The sequence below is a fragment of the Chanos chanos genome, chromosome 6 (assembly GCF_902362185.1).
Source record: "Chanos chanos chromosome 6, fChaCha1.1, whole genome shotgun sequence".
In the NCBI taxonomy this organism is placed as follows: domain Eukaryota; kingdom Metazoa; phylum Chordata; class Actinopteri; order Gonorynchiformes; family Chanidae; genus Chanos; species Chanos chanos.
The window spans coordinates 44921105-44943639 of NC_044500.1; the positions used below are offsets into that span (position 1 = coordinate 44921105).

The 22535-nt window shown below is 43.1% G+C and overlaps 1 protein-coding gene across 1 annotated transcript; it reads left to right on the plus strand.

Moving 5' to 3' along the window:
- Positions 1–225: 225 nt before the first annotated feature.
- On the plus strand, positions 226–17397 carry pbrm1l (polybromo 1, like). The gene is made up of 28 exons (XM_030777170.1): positions 226–360; positions 729–826; positions 1300–1447; positions 2006–2161; positions 2576–2692; positions 3010–3078; positions 3173–3271; positions 3409–3494; positions 3723–3814; positions 4322–4538; positions 4935–5076; positions 5316–5395; positions 5794–6073; positions 6304–6413; positions 6610–7263; positions 7519–7730; positions 8469–8651; positions 9223–9380; positions 10810–11064; positions 11462–11607; positions 12442–12599; positions 13188–13371; positions 13832–14042; positions 14288–14489; positions 15485–15649; positions 16425–16492; positions 16697–16910; positions 17234–17397. The coding sequence occupies exons 1-28, from the start codon at positions 226–228 to the stop codon at positions 17395–17397; spliced, it is 4803 nt and encodes a 1600-aa protein (XP_030633030.1).
- The last annotated feature ends 5138 nt before the right edge of the window (positions 17398–22535 follow it).

The window sequence follows — 22535 nt, forward strand, 5'->3', positions numbered from 1 at the left end:
AAATGAGATGAACAAATGTTTATAAGATTTTGATCTTGAAAGGAGCTGCACTATATTTGACAAAGCTGGTATTTTAATTTAATATACATAAAATTCGTGGATTACTATGAAATGTTAAGCGCGTATTGGACACGGCAAGCTGTAAGACAAGCATGTGTCAGTATTTACTATCTGCCTTATTTACTCTGTGTATTTTTTTTCGAATACTTCACAGGTCTTGTTTCAATGGGTTCTAAGAGGCGTCGTGCCACTTCCCCTTCTAGTAGTGCGAGTGGAGGAGACTTTGATGAGTCTTCTACTTCCACCCCAGTCGGTGGTTGGAAAAGAAGGAGGACTTCGAATGTCCCCACCATTGATCAGGTGAGTTCACTGCGCTGAGATGCTTCGTTAGCTCTGGAAAAGTTACCGAGGGGGTCCAATAGGTGGTCCATGAGATTGTTAGCAAGCCTTAAAAAAAAATCACGAGTAGTTCAGTAGCTTTAAAAATATTTATGCGTATGTCTTCAGGACCGTAACCTGAGGGTGCAAACTTGATCCCTGCGCAGAGATAAAATAAATTATGATGTTTTGCGCGTCACTGCAGGTGATATGTAAATCGCCTGGCTGTGGCGGAGAAGTGCAAATTGTTCTTTGATATCGCGTGTATTTGCTAAATGACTAGACGACAGAGTTTGAGCGTCATGATATTGTTGTGCTGATGTAATAACGTATGATATGGTCTTATTTAGATCGCTGTATGCCACGAATTGTACAACACTGTCAGAGAATACAAGGATGACCAGGGCAGACAGATCTGTGAGCTGTTTGTCCGAGCACCAAAGCGAAGGTATGAAATATATCTGCACTGGCCTGATGGAAAAAGAGAGACACATTTTCTCTTTTTAATGACACAGGAAATACAGGCTATACCTCGAAACCCGCTGCTTTCAGGATGGCTCTGTTCTAATTTAAACAGCATAAAAGCAGGATTTTTCCAGTCCAAAGGGAATAACAGTTAGTTGATAAATAACTTAAGCTGTGGCTTTGGAGCAAAACCCAGAGTACAGTGCAGCTTTCCCAAGAGAAGCACTGTCTACCTCCCACTGTGTTAAGGAACAGAGACAAGAAAATGTTTGTCTCCTGTCTATTAAAAACTTCAAACCACGTCGCTAGACTCTCTTTCCCCATTTGAGTCAATGAATATGGCGTAACTGATAGAAAGTGAGGTCACCCATGAGATGCGGGCATCACTGTTGTCATTTAGCACGGATCCCTTTGTGACTCTCTCTGTTTTTTGTTTTTTTTTTCTCTGTGGGACAGAAACCGACCGGACTATTATGAAGTAGTGGCTCAGCCCATAGACATGAGTAAGATCCAGCAGAAACTCCGAGCTGAAGAGTATCAGGATGTGAGCCAGCTCACTGCAGACTTCCAGCTTCTGGTGAACAATGCCAAAGCGTACTATCAGGTAAACACCGGGTACTCAACGTCACAGCGACTGCAACCAACACCAGACTGCCAGTTCACAACAGATGGATTGATTCACACAGATAAAATGTAATAGAGTCTGGGAACAGAATCAAGACAGACCCCTATGTGATGTGTGTGGAAGAAATGATTATAATTGTCTTATTTCTTATTAACACTGGTCCACATGTTGGCATAAGCTCTAGCTTGCTTTGTTTTTATGAAGTGAATTCTGAGGCAAAAGGTTGTGAAAACCCAGGAAAAGCACCGTTACCTCAAAGCATTCTTAAAATCGTTGTTGGTAACCTCTAATACCAATGGCAGCAATGGAGATGTTGGAGAATGATTCGCTAAGATTTTAACCTTTAAATCCCCCCCCCCCCCATTTTTGATGAACTCATCATCAATCAGCGAGAGTCCTGTGTTTGGAAGATGAACGCACAGGGCTCTCGCGTGTTAAGGTGAACACACAGGGCTGTCGCGTGTTATTCTCCTCTCTCTGTGTCTTAATGAAAAGATGAGAGACCATAATGCCCATCGCTCTGTTTGTCTCTCTCAGACAGACACTCCCGAGTACAGAGCGGCCTGCAAACTGTGGGACGTCTTTGTGTCCACGAGGAGCGAGCTCCTGCAGGGAGGCGACGGAGAGGAAGGTGAGGAAGAGGAGGAAGGCGAGGACACACTGGAGAACCCAGGAACCTCCACAGAGGAGGAGGTAAAGAGCAGCATTAAAATCCACCTTCTTAGTTTTCTCCAGCATCTCAGTAGCTTTGATTAACGGTGTCAAGGTCGCAGAAAGGACAATGCGAGGGCCTGTTTTTTTTTTTTTTTTTTTGGAGGAGTGGTCAGGAGAAGGCTCTTGAACAGTAATTAGTGTTTGCTAATATTAACTCGATGAGGAGAAAGGAGATTCCTTCTAGCTTGAAATCTAATCTGAAGAAAAGTTAGCAGTTGACTTTTTAAATATGTAAATTTTCATTGCTTTTTTTTTTTTTGTTTGTTTGTTTTTTTTATACGTTGTTCAGTATACGTACTTGACTAGGTGTGTTTGCGTATTTGATCAGATGTGTGTGTGTGTGTGTGTGCATATGCTTGTGTCTGACTATGCTTTCTCATCTTTGGTTTTCAGACTCCGCTGAGCTGTTTGAAGGAAGTTCTAGAACAGCTTTTGGAAGCTATAGTGTCTTACACAGACTCCTCAGGGCGCCTAGTCAGTGAACTCTTCCAAAAACTTCCATCCAAACTGGTAAGAGCTTTATAGACCCCATCACGGTGTTCTGGGATGCAGAGAAGAGATTCAGCATTTTTTTTCCCTCAAAATCCGCTGAACCACCATTACATACTCTGGGTACTATATGTAAAATCAATGTAACAGTACATCATTTTTTACTTTATTTTTTCTTGGACCTCCTTGATGAAATTTTTCAGTTATTGCGTCTTAGAGATGTAAGACATTGTGTCTGACAACTATATAACCTTTTTTTCTCTCTCTCTCTCTCTCTTCTTTACTCACCTCTCTCTCCTGTTTTGCATTTCTGTTCTCCACCCTCTCTCTCTCTTTAGCATTACCCAGATTACTATGCTATCATTAAAGAGCCAATAGATTTACGAACCATTGCCCAGAGGATTCAGGTGTGTATTTCCTAGAATATAGCATATATCCATTGTCACTCAAACCCTGCAAAAACAGGTGGCAGTAACAAACGTGTGTGTGTGTGTTTTGCAGATGGGACACTACAAATCCATCAATGCAATGGCGAAGGACGTTGAGCTTTTGACCAAAAATGCCAAAACCTACAATGAACCTGGATCTCAAGTTTTTAAGGTAACCCGGGATTCAGGTTACCCCTTTACATCATCAGTCTTTGAAGATTTCTGATCATACAGAGTTACAAGCAATCAGTTAAATCTTCTGTCATTTTTTTTTCTCTTTTTCTTTTTGTTTTCTTTTTGGGGGAAAAGGATGCAAACACGATTAAGAAAGTTTTCATGCAAAGAAAAACGGAAATCGATCAGGCGGAGCCCACAAAATCAAGCCTCCGCATAAGGTCTGTTTCTCTCTCTCCCTCTCCCTCTCCCTCTCCCTCTCCCAATAAGAAATGGTTTGTTTTATGGACAGTTAGGTTTTTTTTCCCTATCGTTCTCTTCTGTTTACTGACAGAGTCGCCAAACTCATTAGTATGTTTGTACTGAGGTAGCTGTCAGGTGTAAATATATTTGTGCACTACACGCACGTATTTACTCCTGTGTGTGTGTGTGTGTGTGTTTTGCCTTAGGAACAGGAGGTCTGCCCAGGGAGACCGTCTGTCAGCGATAACTCAAGCCCTGCAGTGTGGCTCAGAGAGTGATGAAGATTCCCTCCTCTCAGGTTAACAAACAAACGAACATATTTAAACTCAGTCCCCTGCCTAAGGGTCTTTGCGTGATTAAATACAGTGATTTATCTATAAAGGTTTGATCTTTGTCACATATATATTTCTCATGTGTTTCTTTCAGAAAATTGTCTTAAGCCAGTGCAGGGCCAACCCCCTTTTTTTACAAGCTGAACCCCCCCCCCCCCCCCCCCCCCCCCCCCAAGATTTTAACTCAGTGAATTAAACTTGATGTTGACGTTTCCATCACAATCTCACTAACCTCCTACTGTACCGCCACAAACCCCTGGTTGAAAACCCCTAATGTAGAGCATGCCCAACCTCCCATGAAAACACAGAGGAAAATCGACAAAGCGATATTCATTGTTTAACGTTGCTATCCAGCATAGTGACCTGTTTGCCCCTTGGCTGTTTTGAGCGTATTTCAGATTTATACATCATCTCTCTGTTGCTGTGGTTACGCGTCCGCGTTTACACGCGCTGTCGCCGTCTGCCCGCCCCAGGTTCCGTGCTGCACGACGCCGGCGAAGGAGAGGCCGAGTCGGGAAGCTCTCGGACGGGCACGGGCGACCCCGCCCTCCAGCTGTACCAGTCCGTCCGCGGGGCGCGTAACACCCAGGGTCAGCTCCTGGCCGAACCCTTCCTCCAGTTGCCCTCGCGCAGAGAATACCCTGATTACTACCAGCAGATTAAACACCCCATCTCTCTCCAGCAGATCCGGTACCAAGTCTTCCTTCACTTCATTTGCTGTAGATGAGTGTGGGGATCTGAGGAGTGCACGTGAGGTTTTCAAGGAGGCTCGTGTGAGGCCGCCGGTTATTCAGAGGTTTTATTATAGCTGAGGTTGACTAAACTGAATTCAATTGTACTTTGGCTTTATCGTTTGTGAGCATTTGTAGTATCGGTGAATTCTTCATTTATCGTGAATTTCAGTTTATCCTTTAGAAAGCTGCTTTGCCTTGTCCTCGTTCACAGGCTTAGTTTAAGTGACAAGTGTGTTTGTGTTTGGCTGTCTTTATCTGTGTGTATTTCCCTTTTTAATAGGAGTCGTGTTAGTTCACACTGTGGTGCGTGGTGATAGTGTTGTGTTGACGTGTGGCGTCTACCTGTTGTCAGGGATAAGATGAAGAGTGGGGAGTATGATGGTGTTGAGCAGATGGAGGTCGACCTCAATCTGATGTTCGAAAATGCCAAACGCTACAACGTCCCCAACTCGGCCATCTACAAACGCGCCCAGAAACTCCAGCAGATCCTCCAGGTCAGTTAACCTGAATGCCGATGAACGGCACGCGTGTGTGTGTGTCTGTCTGTCTGTGAGAGCTTGTGTATGTGTGTGTGAAGACACATCCGTGTGTGTGTGTGTGTTCGTGTGTGTTTGAGGATGCTGAATAAGGAGAAGGAAGGTAACCTGGCAGATACATTGTGTGCTGTGATTTTGAGAGGTTGCCATAGTGATATAGCGTGGTGTGTGTGTGTGTGTGTTAATGTGTTTTACAGACCAAGAAGAGAGAGCTGAAAGAAGAGAATGAAGGAGACAGTCTACTCTCGTCTGATACGGGAAGCACCAAGAGAAAAAGGTAAACTTAGGACCTCAGACTTGTTTCAGACCTTTTTGAAAATGACTTCTCTCAGTACATGAATGGAATAAAAAAAAAAAATTTTGTCTCATCGATAGCCTGAAGGAAGTGACTGTATTCTTACAATTATGTGAGTGTAGCCAAGACATAACGGAATGACAAGAATGATTCTGACAGAAAATTTCAGCTGGATCTATATGTTTAGTCACCTTCTTCATCTTCAAGGCTAAAAGAAATTGCGATGCTTTCATCGCGTACCTGTTGTGTTTTTTCTTTTCTTTTTCTTTTTCGAGGATGATCGTCGAAAAAGAAAACATTGTTGAAGCAGAGCATTGTTTTTGCTCACGGTCCATGTGTGACTCACGGTAACTCGTGTCTCGTGTGCCTCTGTGTTGCAGCCATAAGAAAAACACCAGGAAAAACCGGATGAAGGCCCTGTACGCTGCCGTCACCGAGGCCCGGGAGGCCGGAACCGGGAGGCGCCTCTGTGACCTCTTTATGGTGAAGCCGTCGAAAAAGGACTACCCCGATTACTACCAGGTCATCCTCGAGCCCATGGACCTGCGGACCATCGAGCACAACGTCCGCACGGAACGCTACACCTCCGAGGACGCCCTCATGGACGACATGAAGCTCATGTTCCGGAACGCTCGGCACTACAACGAGGAAGGGTCTCAGGTCAGTCGCGCTGTCGGACGATAAAGAACGGTCGGCGTGTCCTGCCGTGACGCCGATGTTATAAACGAGTTCGTACATAGATCGATAAGCGCTACATGTTTAGATCCGTAAGCGTTGAGACTCGGTAAGTTCCTGTGATGATGGTGTTGTGTCCTGTGTGCTGCGGAATGTCACACGGCTTTTCTCGTTTTGAGAGACGTTTTTTTCTCGTTTGTGTGTCTGGTGTGTAGGTGTATAATGATGCTGATATTCTGGAGAAGATTGTGATGGACAAACAGAAGGAACTGGGACCACTTCCAGAGGAGGATGATGTGGGCTCTCCTAAACTCAAATTAAGTATGTACTTCTGAAACCCGTTTGAGTTTCAGCCTATTTATAAATACTAAAGCATGTTTTTTTTTTTTTTTTAAGTAATTAATTACTGTCTTCTGGATACTGTAATCTCTGTTATATTCTCTGGAAAGCGAAGGAGAATATTTCAGTTCAGTTTTTATTTCTTGTTGCCTAACAGTAAGTTGTCTTTGACTAGGGAGAAGTGGGGGCGGAGCATCCCCTAAAAAGTCTCGTACCCAGACCACGCCCCTGCAGCAGAGGCTGACAGAGCTGTACGAGGCCGTGCGCAACTTCACGGACGGGCGTGGCCGGCGCCTCAGCGGAGTCTTCCTCCGACTCCCCTCGAGGGCGGAGCTTCCCGACTACTACGCGGCCATCAAGCGACCAATCGACATGGAACGCATGCGCAGCCACATGGCCGCGGGGCGGTACCAGGACTTGGACTCGTTGTTCGAGGACTTCATCCTCATGTTTAACAACGCCTGCACCTACAACGAACCCGAATCGCTCATCTACCGGGACGCCCTTCTGCTCCACAGAGCCCTCCTGGACGCCCGGCGCCGCCTGGACGAGGAAGACGAGGCCGAGGAAGGGCAGGGCGGGGTCGCGGTCGCTCCGCTTGCCCGGGAGCTCATCCGGAACCTCTTCGTGTCCGTCATGGGCCATCAGGACGACGAGGGCCGTTGCTATAGCGACTCCCTGGCTGAGGTGCCGGCCGTCGACCCGGCCAATCCGGAAAGCCCACCCCTGAACTTTGACACGGTCCGAACCAACGTGGAGCGCGGGCGCTATCGGAGGCTGGACGTCTTCCAGGAACATATGTTCGAGGTGATGGAGAAAGCCCGTCGTCTCAACAGGTATGGAGAAAAAAATCGCACTTTTGGCTGTTTATAAACCAGAAAAGGGATATAGACATATTTATGTGGGAGGTGATGACATATGGGTGGTGAATGATAGCATTGTTAAACAAAAGGTTTTCAGTTGAAAGTGTCGTTTCACAGTTACATGCCTTGAGGGCGGTAAATACATTTTCACACGTATGTTCTAGAAATGGAAACACAAACAAGATGCCAGAATGAAGGAAAAAATAAAATGTTCTCTTTTTTTTCTAGGACTGATTCGGAGATTTTTGAGGACTCTGTGGAACTGCAGCAGTTTTTCATCAAGATCCGAGACGAGCTATGCAAGAACGGGGAGATTCTCCTCTCCCCAGCTCTCAGTTACACCGCCAAACACCTCCACGCCGACGTGGACCAGGAGAAGAGGGAGAAACTTCCCAAGGAGATAGAGGAGGACCGACAGAAAAGAGAGGAGGAGAAGAAAGGCAGGTTTATGTTTTCGTGCTACGTTAGAGATCACTCCTCCTCATTTTTCTCCACCCTCGGTGTCTGCTCCTGCAGCTTCACACCTTGTCGTACACACTCCTCTCACTTAAACTTCCACAGCCTTGTTCCCCCTTAAAACGTTTTGCACGTCGAAGCGGCGCCTTGAGGGTATCCGCAGTTTGCAGATTCACTCTGCGTGGGTTGCGTGCACCTGTTAGAATTTTCGCCAGCAGTGATTGGCTGTGATTAAACAAAAGGGGGTGGGATTAACAATGACATTTTGATTTGGTATTTGGTTAACACTGCCATCTTGTGCACGGAAATGCGACGACATGCCACGCGCGATCGGGCAGCAAGTCAAAAAAAAAAAAAAAAGCCTTGCACACAATGCATGTAATAGTACCACAGGGTCGTGTAGTGTTCCTTCTACCTTTTGTAATGTTAGTTAATCGTACAATGGGATTGGTAAAAAAAAAAAAAAACTGTAAATAACCTTTAAAAACCAGAATTCCAAAAAAAAAAAAGTTCTTGAAGTCCAAAACTGCAGTCGGCTCCTTTTGACAGCCGGGTTTAGTCTAAAGCATTTACGTTTGCCCTGTTGTTCGGTTGCAGTCCACTCCTTATATGGAGTTTCAGTGAGATCGGGGTCTGAATGTATATTTAAGGTGCGTGTGTGTGTGTGTGTGTGTGTGTGTGTGTGTGTGTGTGTGTGTGTCGTATGCGTCCGACAGAGGAAGAAGAGAAAGCAGAGGGACCAGCGGGTGACCAGTGGGCGTCAGGACCTCTGAGCTCATTCAGTCAGGACTGCAGTTTTGAGAACAGCACGTACAGCGTGGGAGACTTTGTTTACGTCCAGCCCTCTGAGCCGAACCTGCAGCCCCACATCGTCTGTATCGAGAGACTGTGGAAGGATGAGGCTGGTAAAAAAAAAAACCCTTTCTGTTATCGTCTGCTTTGACTCTTGGCTTTAGTGCCTTCTGGACTAGACCGTGCTCTCGTTTCATTATGGTGACTAATGTCCAACAGAGCCTAGAGACCAGAGAGCCTTTTAATTAAAATCTGCGTTCAGCTGCATTGTCTGGGTAATGAATATAACAGCTTTCTAGAGTAGTTACTTTCTAATTACTGTGAAGTCAGATTTAAAGTGTTTTAGGGAGACATTAGAAATATGAAGGGTTTGTCAGAAATTAGAAATGTCAAAAGTGAGTGTCTCGTAGAGGTCATTTTTTGGTGATTGGACATCATCTATAACAGTAAAGAAATTTAGAGTGCTCTGTCTATTTTGACTTGACAGCTGAAATGTTTTAATCGGGGATTTAGGCTACAGCGGTTCTTTGGAGAGATTCGAGCTCTTTCATTATATGCTTTGAAATTGCCTCATATCTCAACTTCAGAGTGGTCTCCATCTGCAGTGTGTTTGTTGTGTCCTGAGCTTTGTCTGTTTTTTTGCTCTGTCCTGTGCTCCGGGCTGGCGGCGGCACTGGTCCGTAGGTGACCAGTGGATGTACGGCTGCTGGTTTTACCGGCCCGGGGAGACCTTCCACCTGGCCACGCGCAAGTTCCTAGAGAAGGAGGTTTTTAAGAGTGACTATTACAACCGCGTCCCTGTCAGCAAGATCATGGGAAAGTGCATGGTCGTGTTCGTTAAGGTAAAGATTCAGTGTTACGGTAGTACACTCACCACTGAACAGAGAGCAGTTATATTACTGACCATTAGTATGTTTATCACTGAAAAGAGAACTGGTACATAATCAATCAGCAGTATACTTATCACTGAAAAGAGAACAGGTATATTATCAATCAGTAGTATACTTATCACTGAAAAGAGAACAAGTATATTATCAATCATTAGTACACTTATCACTGAAAAGAGAACAGGTATATTATCAATCATTAGTACACTTATCACTGAAAAGAGAACAGGTATATTATCAATCATTAGTACACTTATCACTGAAAAGAGAACAGGTATATTATCAATCAGTAGTACACTTATCACTGAAAAGAGAACAGGTATATTATCAATCAGTAGTAAACTTATCACTGAAAAGAGAACAGGTATATTATCAATCAGTAGTAAACTTATCACTGAAAAGAGAACAGGTATATTATCAATCAGTAGTAAACTTATCACTGAAAAGAGAACAGGTATATTATCAATCATTAGTACACTTATCACTGAAAAGAGAGCAGGTATATTATCAATCATTAGTACACTTATCACTGAAAAGAGAACAGGTATATTATCAATCATTAGTACACTTATCACTGAAAAGAGAAGTTATATCACTGAACTGTGATTTAACTGTATTTCTCACTGAAAAGAGGACAGTTATATTACCAATCATTGATGTATTTTGCACTGGGCAGAGGTCAGGTATATCACCGATCAGTAGTATATTTAATCATTTAAAAGGACAACGGGTACATTACCAATCACTGGTGTATTTCTCACTGAAAAGGGAACAGGTATATCACCGATCATTAATATGGCTGTCACTTTATAAGATTCTGTAGAAGGAAATACAACTATAGAGGAAGCACGAGGACAACAGTGCATGATACCAGATGATATTCATTCATTCATTCAACCTTTATTTAGATCTCTGTGAGACATTGAGGGTAGACCCCATTTTCAGTGCTGCCGAGAGTATTCAAATAAGAGAGACATAATAACAATAATAAACAATAATAAAGAAACAACAGTAAAAACAATAAAAGATAACCAAAAACAGTAGAACAAGTTAAGAGCAATAAAACGTGTTAACATAATAAATAAACTAAAACAGTAAAATTTCACCAGAGGACAAGGAAAAAATCCAGGTAAAATCAGATAAAACACTTATAAATTGAGGTGGGTTGGTTTAAGCTCACGGTTTTGAAGTGACTGTATGAGGGTAGAATACTGATATTACTGGGTTATTAATATGCTCACTTAGCAAACAACATCAAAAAAAGCATTGCTGTTTTGAGCTGTTAATCTGGCCCTGTCTTTGCTTTTTTTTTTTTTTTTTTTGTATGTTCTTCGTGTTTCTAACGTGACCCGACTGGGCTCTGGTTCCTCCTGCCTCCTATCAGGATTACTTTAAAGTCCAGCCTGAGAGTTTCAGACCCGAGGACGTTTACGTGTGCGAGTCCCGCTACGCTGCCAAGACAAAGTCCTTCAAAAAAATCAAGATGTGGTCCATGCCCCCGAGCTCCGTGAGGTTCGTCCCTCGCGAGACTCCGTTGCCTGTGGTCCGAGTGGCGTCCATGTTCGTCACCGCGGCGAAGCGGGACCAGGACAAGACTGCCGACGCTTCAGACGGAGAACAGGGGGGATTTATCGAGAAGGTGAGCGTTCGTCTGGACGCGAAAGAAGATCTCTGCTAGTCGTATTTCGTGATTGTTGTGTTCTTTGGTCTGGGGCAGTGCTGACGATGTAGCATTTGGGGGGGGGGGGGGGGGGGGGGGGGGGGGGGGGGGTGTCCTAAAAAAACAGGAGGGTCGCAGTCAAGAACATGACAACTCACTGAACATGTATCTCTGAAAAAGGCTTTTAACCCCTAATTCTGCTCCTCTGATTCAATCTGGACAAAAGTACCGGTCAAACATAAATGGCATCTCACATAAATAATTGAACTCAGCAGTATCTATTGTTAGCTGCTGTTTCCATGTTGTGTTCATTGGTGGGCTGATGATTTTGTACGTTTTTTTTTGTGTTGTTATTGTCCAATGGCGCGCTGTACAGGAGAGAGAGGATGTCCCTGTTGAAGTGGCCAGTGGTGAACCAGGCTGTCTGTACTATGAACAGCTACGATACAATGACATTTGGCTGAAAGTGGGAGACTGCGTCTACATCCGCTCACACGGGCTAGTGCGCCCCAGAATCGGCAGGTGGGAAGAGCCGTCTCCTTTCTTTCTTTCTGCCTTACTGTCTTTCTTTCTTTCTTTCTTTCTCTCTCTCTCTCTCTCTCTCTGCCTTTCTGTCTTTCTTTCTGCATTTCTTTCTTTCTGCCTTTCTTTCTTTCTGCCTTTTTTCTGTTTCTTTCTTTCTTTCTTTCTGTTTCTTTCTTGTTGTTCTTATCCTTTTTTCTTCTCTCTGGTGTTTGGTTCTTTCTGATTTGACTTAACATGGCGGTTTACTGAGGCAGTAAAGGCATGAGTAAGGTGTGTGCAGTGTAATATACTACAGATGTAGTTACATATGTAAGGTTTTCTTAAACCCATTGTTTAGTAGGTTTAAGGGTCTGCCCCTAACTGTGAATGTACCCAAATGCACAGTTTTGGCCATTTATAAAATGGTTACCACATGCTAAAGACAATAGTAAGGATGTGTTTTCATTAAAAGTTGTTATTTCAACGTATTAATTCATACCTATGCACACAATGTTCCCTGGTACACAGACAGCACTGCACAAACTCCCATCTATATCCTTACTCTAGGTCACTTGCAACTTTCAGAAAGGGCAGTGGTATTTTACCACGGTTAAGTAAACAGATAAACGCATAGTAAGAGTGGCGTTAGCAGAGAACAAAGCATGGCTCTTTGCATGTTTCAGCCAATCAGCATTCACGAACCACTTGTTTGTATGATTCAGTATAAATAACACACAAGATGAGCTAAAGAAGGGACACGAGACAAAGAGAAAGAAAGGGAAAAAAAAATAGTTCAGTGAGCGCAGGTTTGGAGAACCGACCCTCTGTTCTGTTTGCGGCTGGTTTGGACAGGATCGAGAAACTGTGGGTGAAAGATGGAGCAGCGTTCTTCTTCGGCCCCATTTTCATCTACCCCGAGGAGACGGAGCACGAGCCCACCAAGATGTTCTACAAACGCGAGGTGTTCCTAAGCAACCTGGAGGAGACCTGTCCCCTTACCTGCATTCTAGGTACCGGACATAGTGTGTGATTTGTCCCTTCTTTAGAATGGCATGAGGCTTGAGTTCATATGCATTTCTTGGAGCGAGAGAGCTGATCTGTGATCAGTTATCGCCTTAATTCTGTTTATTAGGATTTCTTATCTCGATTGAGCGAAGCTGATCCCAGATCACCAGTCCGTGAGACGCTCTGTGCGTGTTTTCCCAGGCCGTGACTGTGTCAGTCCTTCGAAAAGGATTTAAATTTGCAACGACCGTTTCAGGGTTTCCGTCGCGTCCTTGCGGTGCTCTGATGTTTTTAGTGGTTCACTGTGACATTGAATCTTAAAAAAAAGACCCCCTAGAGCAGAGGACCCTGCAGCTTCCACTGCACATAGATAGATAGATAGAGAGTAGAATAGAACATTACTAATTAATCTGAATTAGGAACAAGTATTGAGAATAGAGCATTACTGCATTGTCAAACAGCCCATCTCATGAAAATGGAAATATCTGGAATCCTGAAAGCATAAGTGCTGTGCTCATTGCCAAAACTTGTTTCTCACTCATATCAGGTTCTTCCCCTCCTTCCCTCTAATCGCTCTCCCTTCTCCTCTGCAGGGAAGTGCGTGGTGTTGTCTTTCAAGGACTTCCTGTCGTGCAGGCCTACGGAATTCGTCGAGGATGACGTCATGGTCTGCGAGAGTCGTTACATCGAGAGCGAGAAACAGATGAAGAAGTTTAAGGGGTTGAAACGCTTCTCTCTCTCTGGCAAAGTCGTTGATGATGAAATCTACTACTTCAGGTGCCTGTCACATCCTCTGACTACCTCTTTAGTATGGCCCCAGTGCACCAACATCCTGTGAACTGGTCTGCTTTTATGGCAGCTGACTCTTGTCACACTGAATGATGTCACATGCTGTTCGTCTGGTTTTCTTAATGCTTTGTCCGCTTAATTGGCTCTTCTTAATAATATGACCAACACTGGCTCATTTTTACTGCAACTGTAGGGCTTTGTATTTCCACTGGTAGTTGTTGAAAAATGACACCCCCTCTTTCTATAAATAGTTTGACCTAGAAAAGCTGAATGTAGCACTTGTTTGTATTTATGTATTTATGTATGTATTTATTAATGTATTTTATTGAAAGTGAGCTTTGAGACAAACCTAGGCCTTCTAGTCTCTCATCCTGAGCTTGTTCTAAGTGGAAGCGTTATTGTGGATTGTGGGTTTCTCTGGAATTACCAAATTTGTCCCGTTGGTTAGGAAGCCCATCGTGCCGCAAAAGGAACCTTCGCCTCTGCTGGACAAGAAGATCGAGGAACTGGAGACCAAGTTTGCGGACATGGAGGATCTGGATGAGGACATGGACGAGCTGGAGGAAGAGGACGAGGAAGCTCCAGAGACGCCTTCCATGCCAGCTATGGACATCACGAATGCGAGCGATGTGGACATCATGCCTTATACGCCGTCGCAGGTCTGTCGCCCCTGCCGCTCATGTACCAGACGCCTGCTGTTAAGATGAAGGAAAGATTCAGCGTAAAGTTCATCTGCAGCTGGTTCTCAGTCTCTGTTGTAGTCATAGTTATGCACTCATGTAGTGAGGGTTTTTTTGGGGGGGGGGGCTTTAGTAAAGCCTCAAGAAAAACAGGTGGACATTCTTCTGTACAAGTTCATTAACATTTAATAATCTTCTCTTCTGTGCTCTTCTCTTCTCCTCAGTCCACTCCAAAGTCGATGAAGGGCCTGTCGAAGAAGGAGGGGGCGAAGCGTAAGATCAACATGAGTGGCTATATCCTGTTCAGCAGTGAGATGCGGGCAGTCATTAAAGCCAGACACCCAGATTTTTCCTTTGGAGAGCTCAGCCGCCTGGTGGGGACAGAGTGGAGGAACCTGGATACGTCTAAGAAGGCAGAGTATGAGGGTACGTCAACCGCATCCTCGCTGAGAGGGCGGAAGAGACGCTCGCCAGTGGCCTGTTATGTCACTGCAGTTAAAACCTGCACTTGTCTCTAACGGAGTGTTTATGAAGACAGCTTGTTTCTGGAAATGAAGTTTTATGCACTATTTTTTTTTTTATCTCAGTACATCCCATTTTATGTACTGTTTTGGTACATAGTAATGATATAGTCCATTTTAGTCGAATTTTACTCCAGAAATCTCTTGTGTAGCCAAGTGCCGCTAGACACAAAAGTAAGTGTGTGTGTGTGTGTGTGTGTTTGCGTGTGTGTGCGTCTCCATAGAGCGTGCAGCCAAACTGGTGGAGCAGCAGGAGCGAGAGAGAGCAGCCCGGCAGCAGGCGTCCCCAGGAGCAGGTACCCCTGTTGGGGCAGGGATGGGGGTAGTGCCTCCCCCAAGCTCAATGGGGATGATAAACCAGACCATGCCACCCATGCCAGGTAACCCCACGCTCCTCCCCCTGAGACAGACGCAGCGAATGGGCACCCTCGCATTTACTCCCCCTCCCTCCCATTATCAGGGCTCACCAGTCAGATGTTGCTTTAATTGCAGCTGGTATTTTTTTTTTTTTTTTTGGTTATTTTATTATGGCAATGAAATGATTTTTGGCAGATGTTTTTTTTTTTTTTTCCCCTCATTGTTGTGTCTCTAGTTCACCACAAATGCTTTTGTCATGAAAATCAAGTGCATGATCATTCCTGAGTCATTAACTGGATCTCTTCATAAACTTTTCACCTTTCCTGTCATTCTATCATTACATACCATCAACTTTTTTTAAAAATTTCATTCTATTTATTATTTTGTTTTAAGTATATTATTTTGCTGTGTTATGCTCTGACTGACTGCCCCCGACACTGAAAACTAAACGTATATTATTTCTTAGTGCATGAATACTCTTAGTCTGTTGCATGTCATCAATGCATGGATGTCTTGTGTTGTCTGTTTCCTCCATACCCCAAGGCATGATGGGAGCTTACGGGTCACCGTACATGCCCATGCAGGGCCCCGCTGAGGGCATGATGGGTATGGGTGGCCCTCCACCTCATCCCGTTGGGGTGCCCTCGCTGCCACATCAGCACTATCCTCCTCCTGGCATGGCTGGGTACCCTGGCATGCCCCCTCCGGGTAAGAAGCCAAAGGAAACACCCCCCCCCCCCGCCCCCCTGACACAACCTGCTGGCCTGTTTAGGTCCTTAATACTCATCCAGTCCAAAAACTCACTTTGATAACGAAGCTCAATTAAACCGTGCAAAACTGTGTGCGCCAATCCCGATCAAAGACTGGGGTGTTCTGCAGGGGTTTGTTTAAGGACCGTTTTTAGTTTTGGTGATGAGACCACTTCATCTCTGTTCTGTCTTTCCTCCTGTCTCACGCTGAAGAAAAGACAGGATTGGAGTGACCTGTGACTGATCAGTATGACTGCATGCTGCAACACATTAACAAACGTACAACCTCGAATTAGGCACCCAACGTATAACAGCACTAACCCCTTCTACAAATTTCTACCGACCACACCCTGAACAGTTCTAACAGATTTTACTCAAATCTTTTTTCTTTTCTTTTTTTCTCCTTTTTCCTGGCGTCATCCTTCGATTCTATCTTGCTAACTCTTTGGTGAATTAAAACCACATGAGAAGAAGATATTAATAAATAGAAAATTAAATAAAATATATTGAAAATACACGGGTTATACTCGGCCAGCATAGCTAGGTGTAAAAGTGTAATTCCCTGCAGGATTTTGATGCTACTGAATTCCCCGCAACAGGTTTGGGAAACGTGGGTTTAATTCCCATTGGTCCATTCAATTTTGCTTTAAAAAAAGCAGCCAAAGCCCAGGGCAGCAAGGTTTCAATCCTACATTTCCTTTTTTTTTTTTTTAATATTCTGTTTGTTGCCACAGGCGTAATGGGTCCAGGTGTCAATGGCATGGCAGGAAGTCCAGGTCCTGGAAACCAGTATGGAATTCAGGTAAGAAATTTACATTTACTGAAAGGTAACGGAGGAGAACGAGAGCGTTGTCCCACGGCTAGGTTTTTTTTTTTCCCTCTCCCCTCAGCGATTATTCTCGCTCACGACCACGGTGTGTTAGCCGCGGTCAGCGCAGCATTGTGACTCTGTGGGGCTATAAAACACAATGCTTTAATGCTTTATGTTCTCTTTCATCCTCATCAGATGGCGGGATATGGGCCGGGCCAGCAGGCTCCACCCCCTTACCCCGGTCAAGGTCAGGTGGGTGTGCCCGCACAACAGCAGCCAACCACGCCCATGTTTGTGGCCCCACCCCCTACTCCACAGCGACTCTTGCATTCAGAGGCCTATCTGAAATACATTGAGGGCCTCAAGGCAGAATCAAACACCATCAGCAAATGGGACCAAAGCCTTAAAGGTATGGCTCCGCCCACCACATGCATACTTAATTAGCCACCCATGCGCCACAACTCAAGAATCTTAATTTGTTTGAGCTGTTCACGTCCTTTGTATTTGTGAGTGCACATTTTATTTTCTGTCTCTTGATGATCTTTACCTTTCTGTATTGTGATTGTTTTTATTTGGAACTTTTGAACCTGAAGCTCTCTTAAATCATGATGAAAAGAACAAAAACAGTTTATTTTTAATGTTTACTGCAATCTGTGTTTCCCATCTGTGTGATGTATACTGTGTGTGTGTGTGTGTGTGTGTGTATGTGTGTGTACGTGCGTACTCCCCCAGCTCAAAGAAGAGACTGCCGCCTGACCAAAGAACAGGAGAGTCGTCTGCCCTCTCATTGGCTGAAAAGCAAAGGGGCGCACACGACCATGGTGGACGCTCTGTGGCGACTCAGAGACATGATGATGCGTGACACGCTCAACGTGCGACAAGCGTACAACCTCTAGGAGTCTCGCGCTCCAGGACTCAGGGCCGTAGTAACTTATGCAACACCTCTCTCCAACCAAAAGTATCTAACCGCCTGACAACTCAGAGCTCACTTCACTTCATCTTACGGCAGGAATAGGAACCACAGCACTCCCTATGCAGCAGTCACGGTATCACTTCAGTCTGTACGCTAGGAAAAAAAGGGTGTTTTTTTTGGTTTTTTGTTTATTTTTTAATTTTTTTTTTTTTTTTTTTGTATGTTTTTTGGTCAGGTAAATACTGAAATGACACACTGGAATCATGAGGTGTTTCAAAACAGTTGTGGGCTAATTTATGACTACTGAGGGAAAAAAAAAATTGCCCAGGGAATCCTGTTACTGATGACAGTTTGGACGTGTTAGAAGAATAGTGGCATGTAATCTTTTCATAAGTTTTTTTTTTTTTTTTTTGGGGGGGGGGGTGTGTGTTTGTGTATGTGTGGGGTGGGTGTGTCCAAACCACAGGTGCATTACTTAACTGTCAGCTGTTGACAGTGGAGAGACTGTTCGGAGTTCAAGACACCTCGTACACAGAGATCTCAGCAGCGTTGCAACTGCTGGACCTGAGAGCTTTAATCACCTTTCCCTTCACTGTCCCGTTTATGAAATTCACACTTAAGGCAGAGAGGCTAAACACAGTAGCATTGAAGTGTTGGGTTTATATATATATATATATATAAAATTCAGAATAAGCTTAACTGTCTGTTAATTTTATTGATATTGTTATTGCTATTATATTTTTTTTTCTCATTTTGTATGGTCTTAAAAGATTGTGGAAATGTCGATTTGTAGTTTTACTGCTTTGAGAACAGCGCCAGAGTAAATTTCAGGGAAAAAAAAAAAAAAAACACTGCTTGTGATTCTTCTTATTTGACTCTGGGATGGACAAACGTGATATATCCATCCATACATACATACATACATACATATATATATTTACATACTGTAATTCACCACTTTTTGCGGCGAAAGAGCAGTAACAGCAATATTACCTCACGGTCAGTTGAGCAGCACAGATCACGTTTAACCACACTTTTCATAGCGAGCAACGGTGTAACCGGAAATTCATGAAACTGCGTGAAAATTGCTTTTGATGCTGAGGTCGCGTCAGTGCCGAATGCGACAGTAACTAAAGATAAAGTCATAAGAAATGTTATTGAAAGTCCACACTCTTCACAGTGAACGAGGGTGTAACGTGAAATTCATGAAACTGTCTGAAAACTGCCTTTGATTCTGAGGTCATGTTATTGTTGTATGGCTCATTAACAAAAAAAAAAAAAGATCGCATACAAAATTTAATTAGGAGTTCACACTTTTCATTGTGAAAAACGGTGTGTGTAAATTGAATTCGATGTCGAGGTCATGTCAGTAGCTACAGTATGGTACAGTAAGACTACACTGGCAGATCGTTAAGGCGGAGAGCTGCACCGGGCTTCGGCTTCGACTTCGGCTTCGGCTTATGGACGATAACATGGCGATTGGACAGGTTTTTACAATCCAGATAGTTAATGCCAAGCCGGGTTGCCATCACTTTCCCCTGGCTTTCCAGCAGCTGAGAAATAAACAAGGGATTTTACTACAAATAAGTCATCTGAAACAGTGCCTGCCTCCTCTCCTACTGTTTCACTCATGATTTAAATTGATTTGATCTCGCCATACGAGAGAGAGGGGAAGAATCTTTGCACAACGTCAACATGGTTTCACTCAAACTATTGTACAATAAAAAGTGAACCACGGGCCTTGAAAATAAAGAGTAACCTAGGCCTAGTTTGAGAGAAGCGACGAGTTCAACAGTCTTGACTCTTGCTGTATTCATTTGCGCTGTGTGTAATAGTCTATGCTGAGTTTTGCTTTGGCTGAGGAAACGTACCAGATGTTTGTCGGAGAGGTCGCACAGCTCCAAGGTGTCAGTGTTCCAGCCTTTGAGAATGAGCCTGTACATGTAGTGTTTTTCTAAAAAAAAAAGAAAAAAAAAATAATTATGATGATAATAATAGATAAGTAAATGAATAACCCAGAATGAGATTAAAGAGCATTTATAGATATCCTGGGGCGGAAAACCTGCTCCCACTAACTTGACACATGGGAACAAAATGAATAAAATAAAACCGTTTTTTAGTACGCATTGAAGATACGACGAAAGACGTCTCACCAATTTTCACTGCAGTGAGTCGTATGTAAACCTCATGAAGCGGACCCTGATAACACAAACGTCGGTGAATGTAATAGCGGTACTCTTCCTTCTCATGATCAATAACAAGGCGCCGACGGAAAGCCCCAGACCAAATGAGACGAAGCGCCTGGCAGACACAAAAAAGCAGCACTGGTGTGTACTTATGGTGATCCTGAAACCAAAAAAAAAAAAAAACACCGTTAGGAATAAACCAGCAGGCATACCTTTTTTCATATTCATGAATATGAATATATGAACGTGAATTCATAATTCACATTCCCTGATCTAAGGTCAAAGGGAACGCAGTAGTAATGCAAAAATAAATAAAAAAAAAAACGACCCAAACTACGGTGGGATGGAGTTATCCAATATCTGGGTCGTCTTGTCCTGACCAAAAGCCAGTGACAACCAGTTTATCTCTATGCATGAAAAGTTGTGCTGCCCTGCACTTTTTAAGTGACTACAGATTATATTATTTATAGTGTTTGTGGAATCTGCAGTGTACCGCTTAAACTGTGACAATATCCTCCCATTACCTCGAATTAAAACGGCTAACTTTCAACATTTTGAAACTCTGCTATATTAGCAGAGTTCAATTCTCATCTATAAAGTTATTTTAAAGTAATAAACAAACAAATGAATGGGTATTTAGATGTGACAGGACAAGCCGGTATCGGTTTTAACGTAAGCAGCTCAACAGACTCTCACCCCAAAGTCTACGGTGATATATGTAATCATTCCTACTACCGTGGCTATTAAAAGGATTGTTCCTCTCTTAAGGTTTTTGTGGAAGTACTCCTTCACGAATACTGTAAAACACACACACACACAAAACAAATTAAATATTACATGCAAGCACACAGATGGGACAGCAAACAATGACGGAATATTAATTTAAAGAACACGTAGAGATCAATATAGACATGCAATCATTTTTTTTTCTATTTGTAAATCTTTAGGTTTTACGTGTGGTATAGCCTAGGTAAAACATGTTAACAGTTTAAGGACGCACAGGCATACGATATTATAGGCCTAGACTAAGCCTCAAAGTTCCACTGAAACATCCATGCATTAAGTCTTTAGGGGTCAGAGATGTGGTCTTACCGTTATTGTGCCTGCTGAAGGGATAGCTAGGGTTTCTTTTAATTTCATTTGTCAGCGTCAGCTCTGACATACAGGGCTTCAAAGTAGTGAGAAGGCTGACAGTCATCATGTGCACTGCGAATTAAAAAAAGAAAAGAAAAGATAATTAAACTTCTTTCATTTTAAGGCTCCTGACGGTTACATTCATAAGTGAACATAAAGCCCTGTCATTGTATGCAAATAATAGGCCTTCACGCCCTCAGTCCTGGACAGAAAATCCTCTAATAATCTGGCTATTTACTTAATTGTAAAAAATACCAATAAGTAACTTTATTTCTATAGGACGTCATAATGGCTTGTGGACACACTCGCAAATGACATCAGAATTCTGAGCTGGAAACTCAAGCGTTGCCAGAAAAAATGCTATCGAATACAAAATTGATGTCACTTTTATAAAGGCAAAAAGACTACGTGTACTGACCTATGTTAACATGTAGAGTATTTTTCCCCACATTTAATTTGACTCTGTGGTTTAATGGTAGGCCTATATAAAATGTAATTTTCTTTAAATTACGCATTTATTTCCAAACAACGCGGAACTAGAAAAGTCGACATGCCCGTTTTCATCTGTGCACTCTTTCCATGCAAAACAAATTGCATGAGGCAGTTTCTACAAAGCCCTAACAGCAGAGGATACACAGAAAATGAAATATATGGGGTATAAAAGCCATGTATTTATGTATTTGAGGGTTATTTATACTCATCAGAAAAAAGAACCACTTTGAGTACATGAAAAATAATAGCACAGTTTTAATATCAGAACAGACTTGACGGTTTCACTGGTGTTTTTAGCATAACATCAGTGGTTCTCAAACGTGTTTTAAATTCCTTTTAACCAACAGTTTTATTAATTAAAAAGCCACTTTACCAGTCACATGAAAATGCAATAACAAACAGAAGCGACGTAAAACGCGTTCCAAACACATGGTTACTTTCTTACGCCAGTTTTAAATTACTGATAATAAATTGAAAAGTTTACAAGTTTGACTTCGGTCCATCTCCCAAAACTATACGATCGACTTAGGCCAACTGTGGTCAGACCCTAAAATCAAATTACACAAACTAGATTAGTGTGTTTCCCTACTGGAAGCTCAAGAAAGTAAAATATATTATTATTACAACCTATAACAGGTTACAGTACAATCTAAAATCGATCGCTAGAATGATTCATTTTAATTAATTCACCGACAAATGAATGGGTACGTACTCATATACGTGATAAACAGCTCCAACGTCAGAATGTTTCTTGCCGTTTTCTTGCGTAAAATGTGCTAAATATCGCAATATTCCTGAGATCACAATGACTACGCGAGAGTCCGTGGTATGGTCGGTGTTGCATGATATTTTGCAGGACGAAAATTAAGTCAGAACGGACAACGGAGACTACAACGTACCATCGTATACGATGCAATCCACAACAATCTACAATCTGCAACAAACAAAAAGTGTAAACAAACAAACAAACAAACAAACAAAGTGGTCGCACACACGGTCATAAAAAGTTCTGTAATCTGTCTGGTCCGCTGACCAGGTTCTACACCACTTTGACCTGAAGCCCGACAGAAATATTTCAAGCAGACAGTTATAGGACATATGGGCTATCAGCTGAGCAGCTACAAGAATTTTTCAAGTATTTTTGAAACAAATGGGAGATTAGATATCGGCCTACAATTATTTAGGGCTTCAGGTTCAAGGTTCGTTTTTTTAATTAAAGGCCTGATCACAGCTGTTTTAAAAGCGTAAAACACCAGATTTAAGTGACATATTTAGAAGGTTAAGCACCTGCTTCAGCATGCGGGTTTCA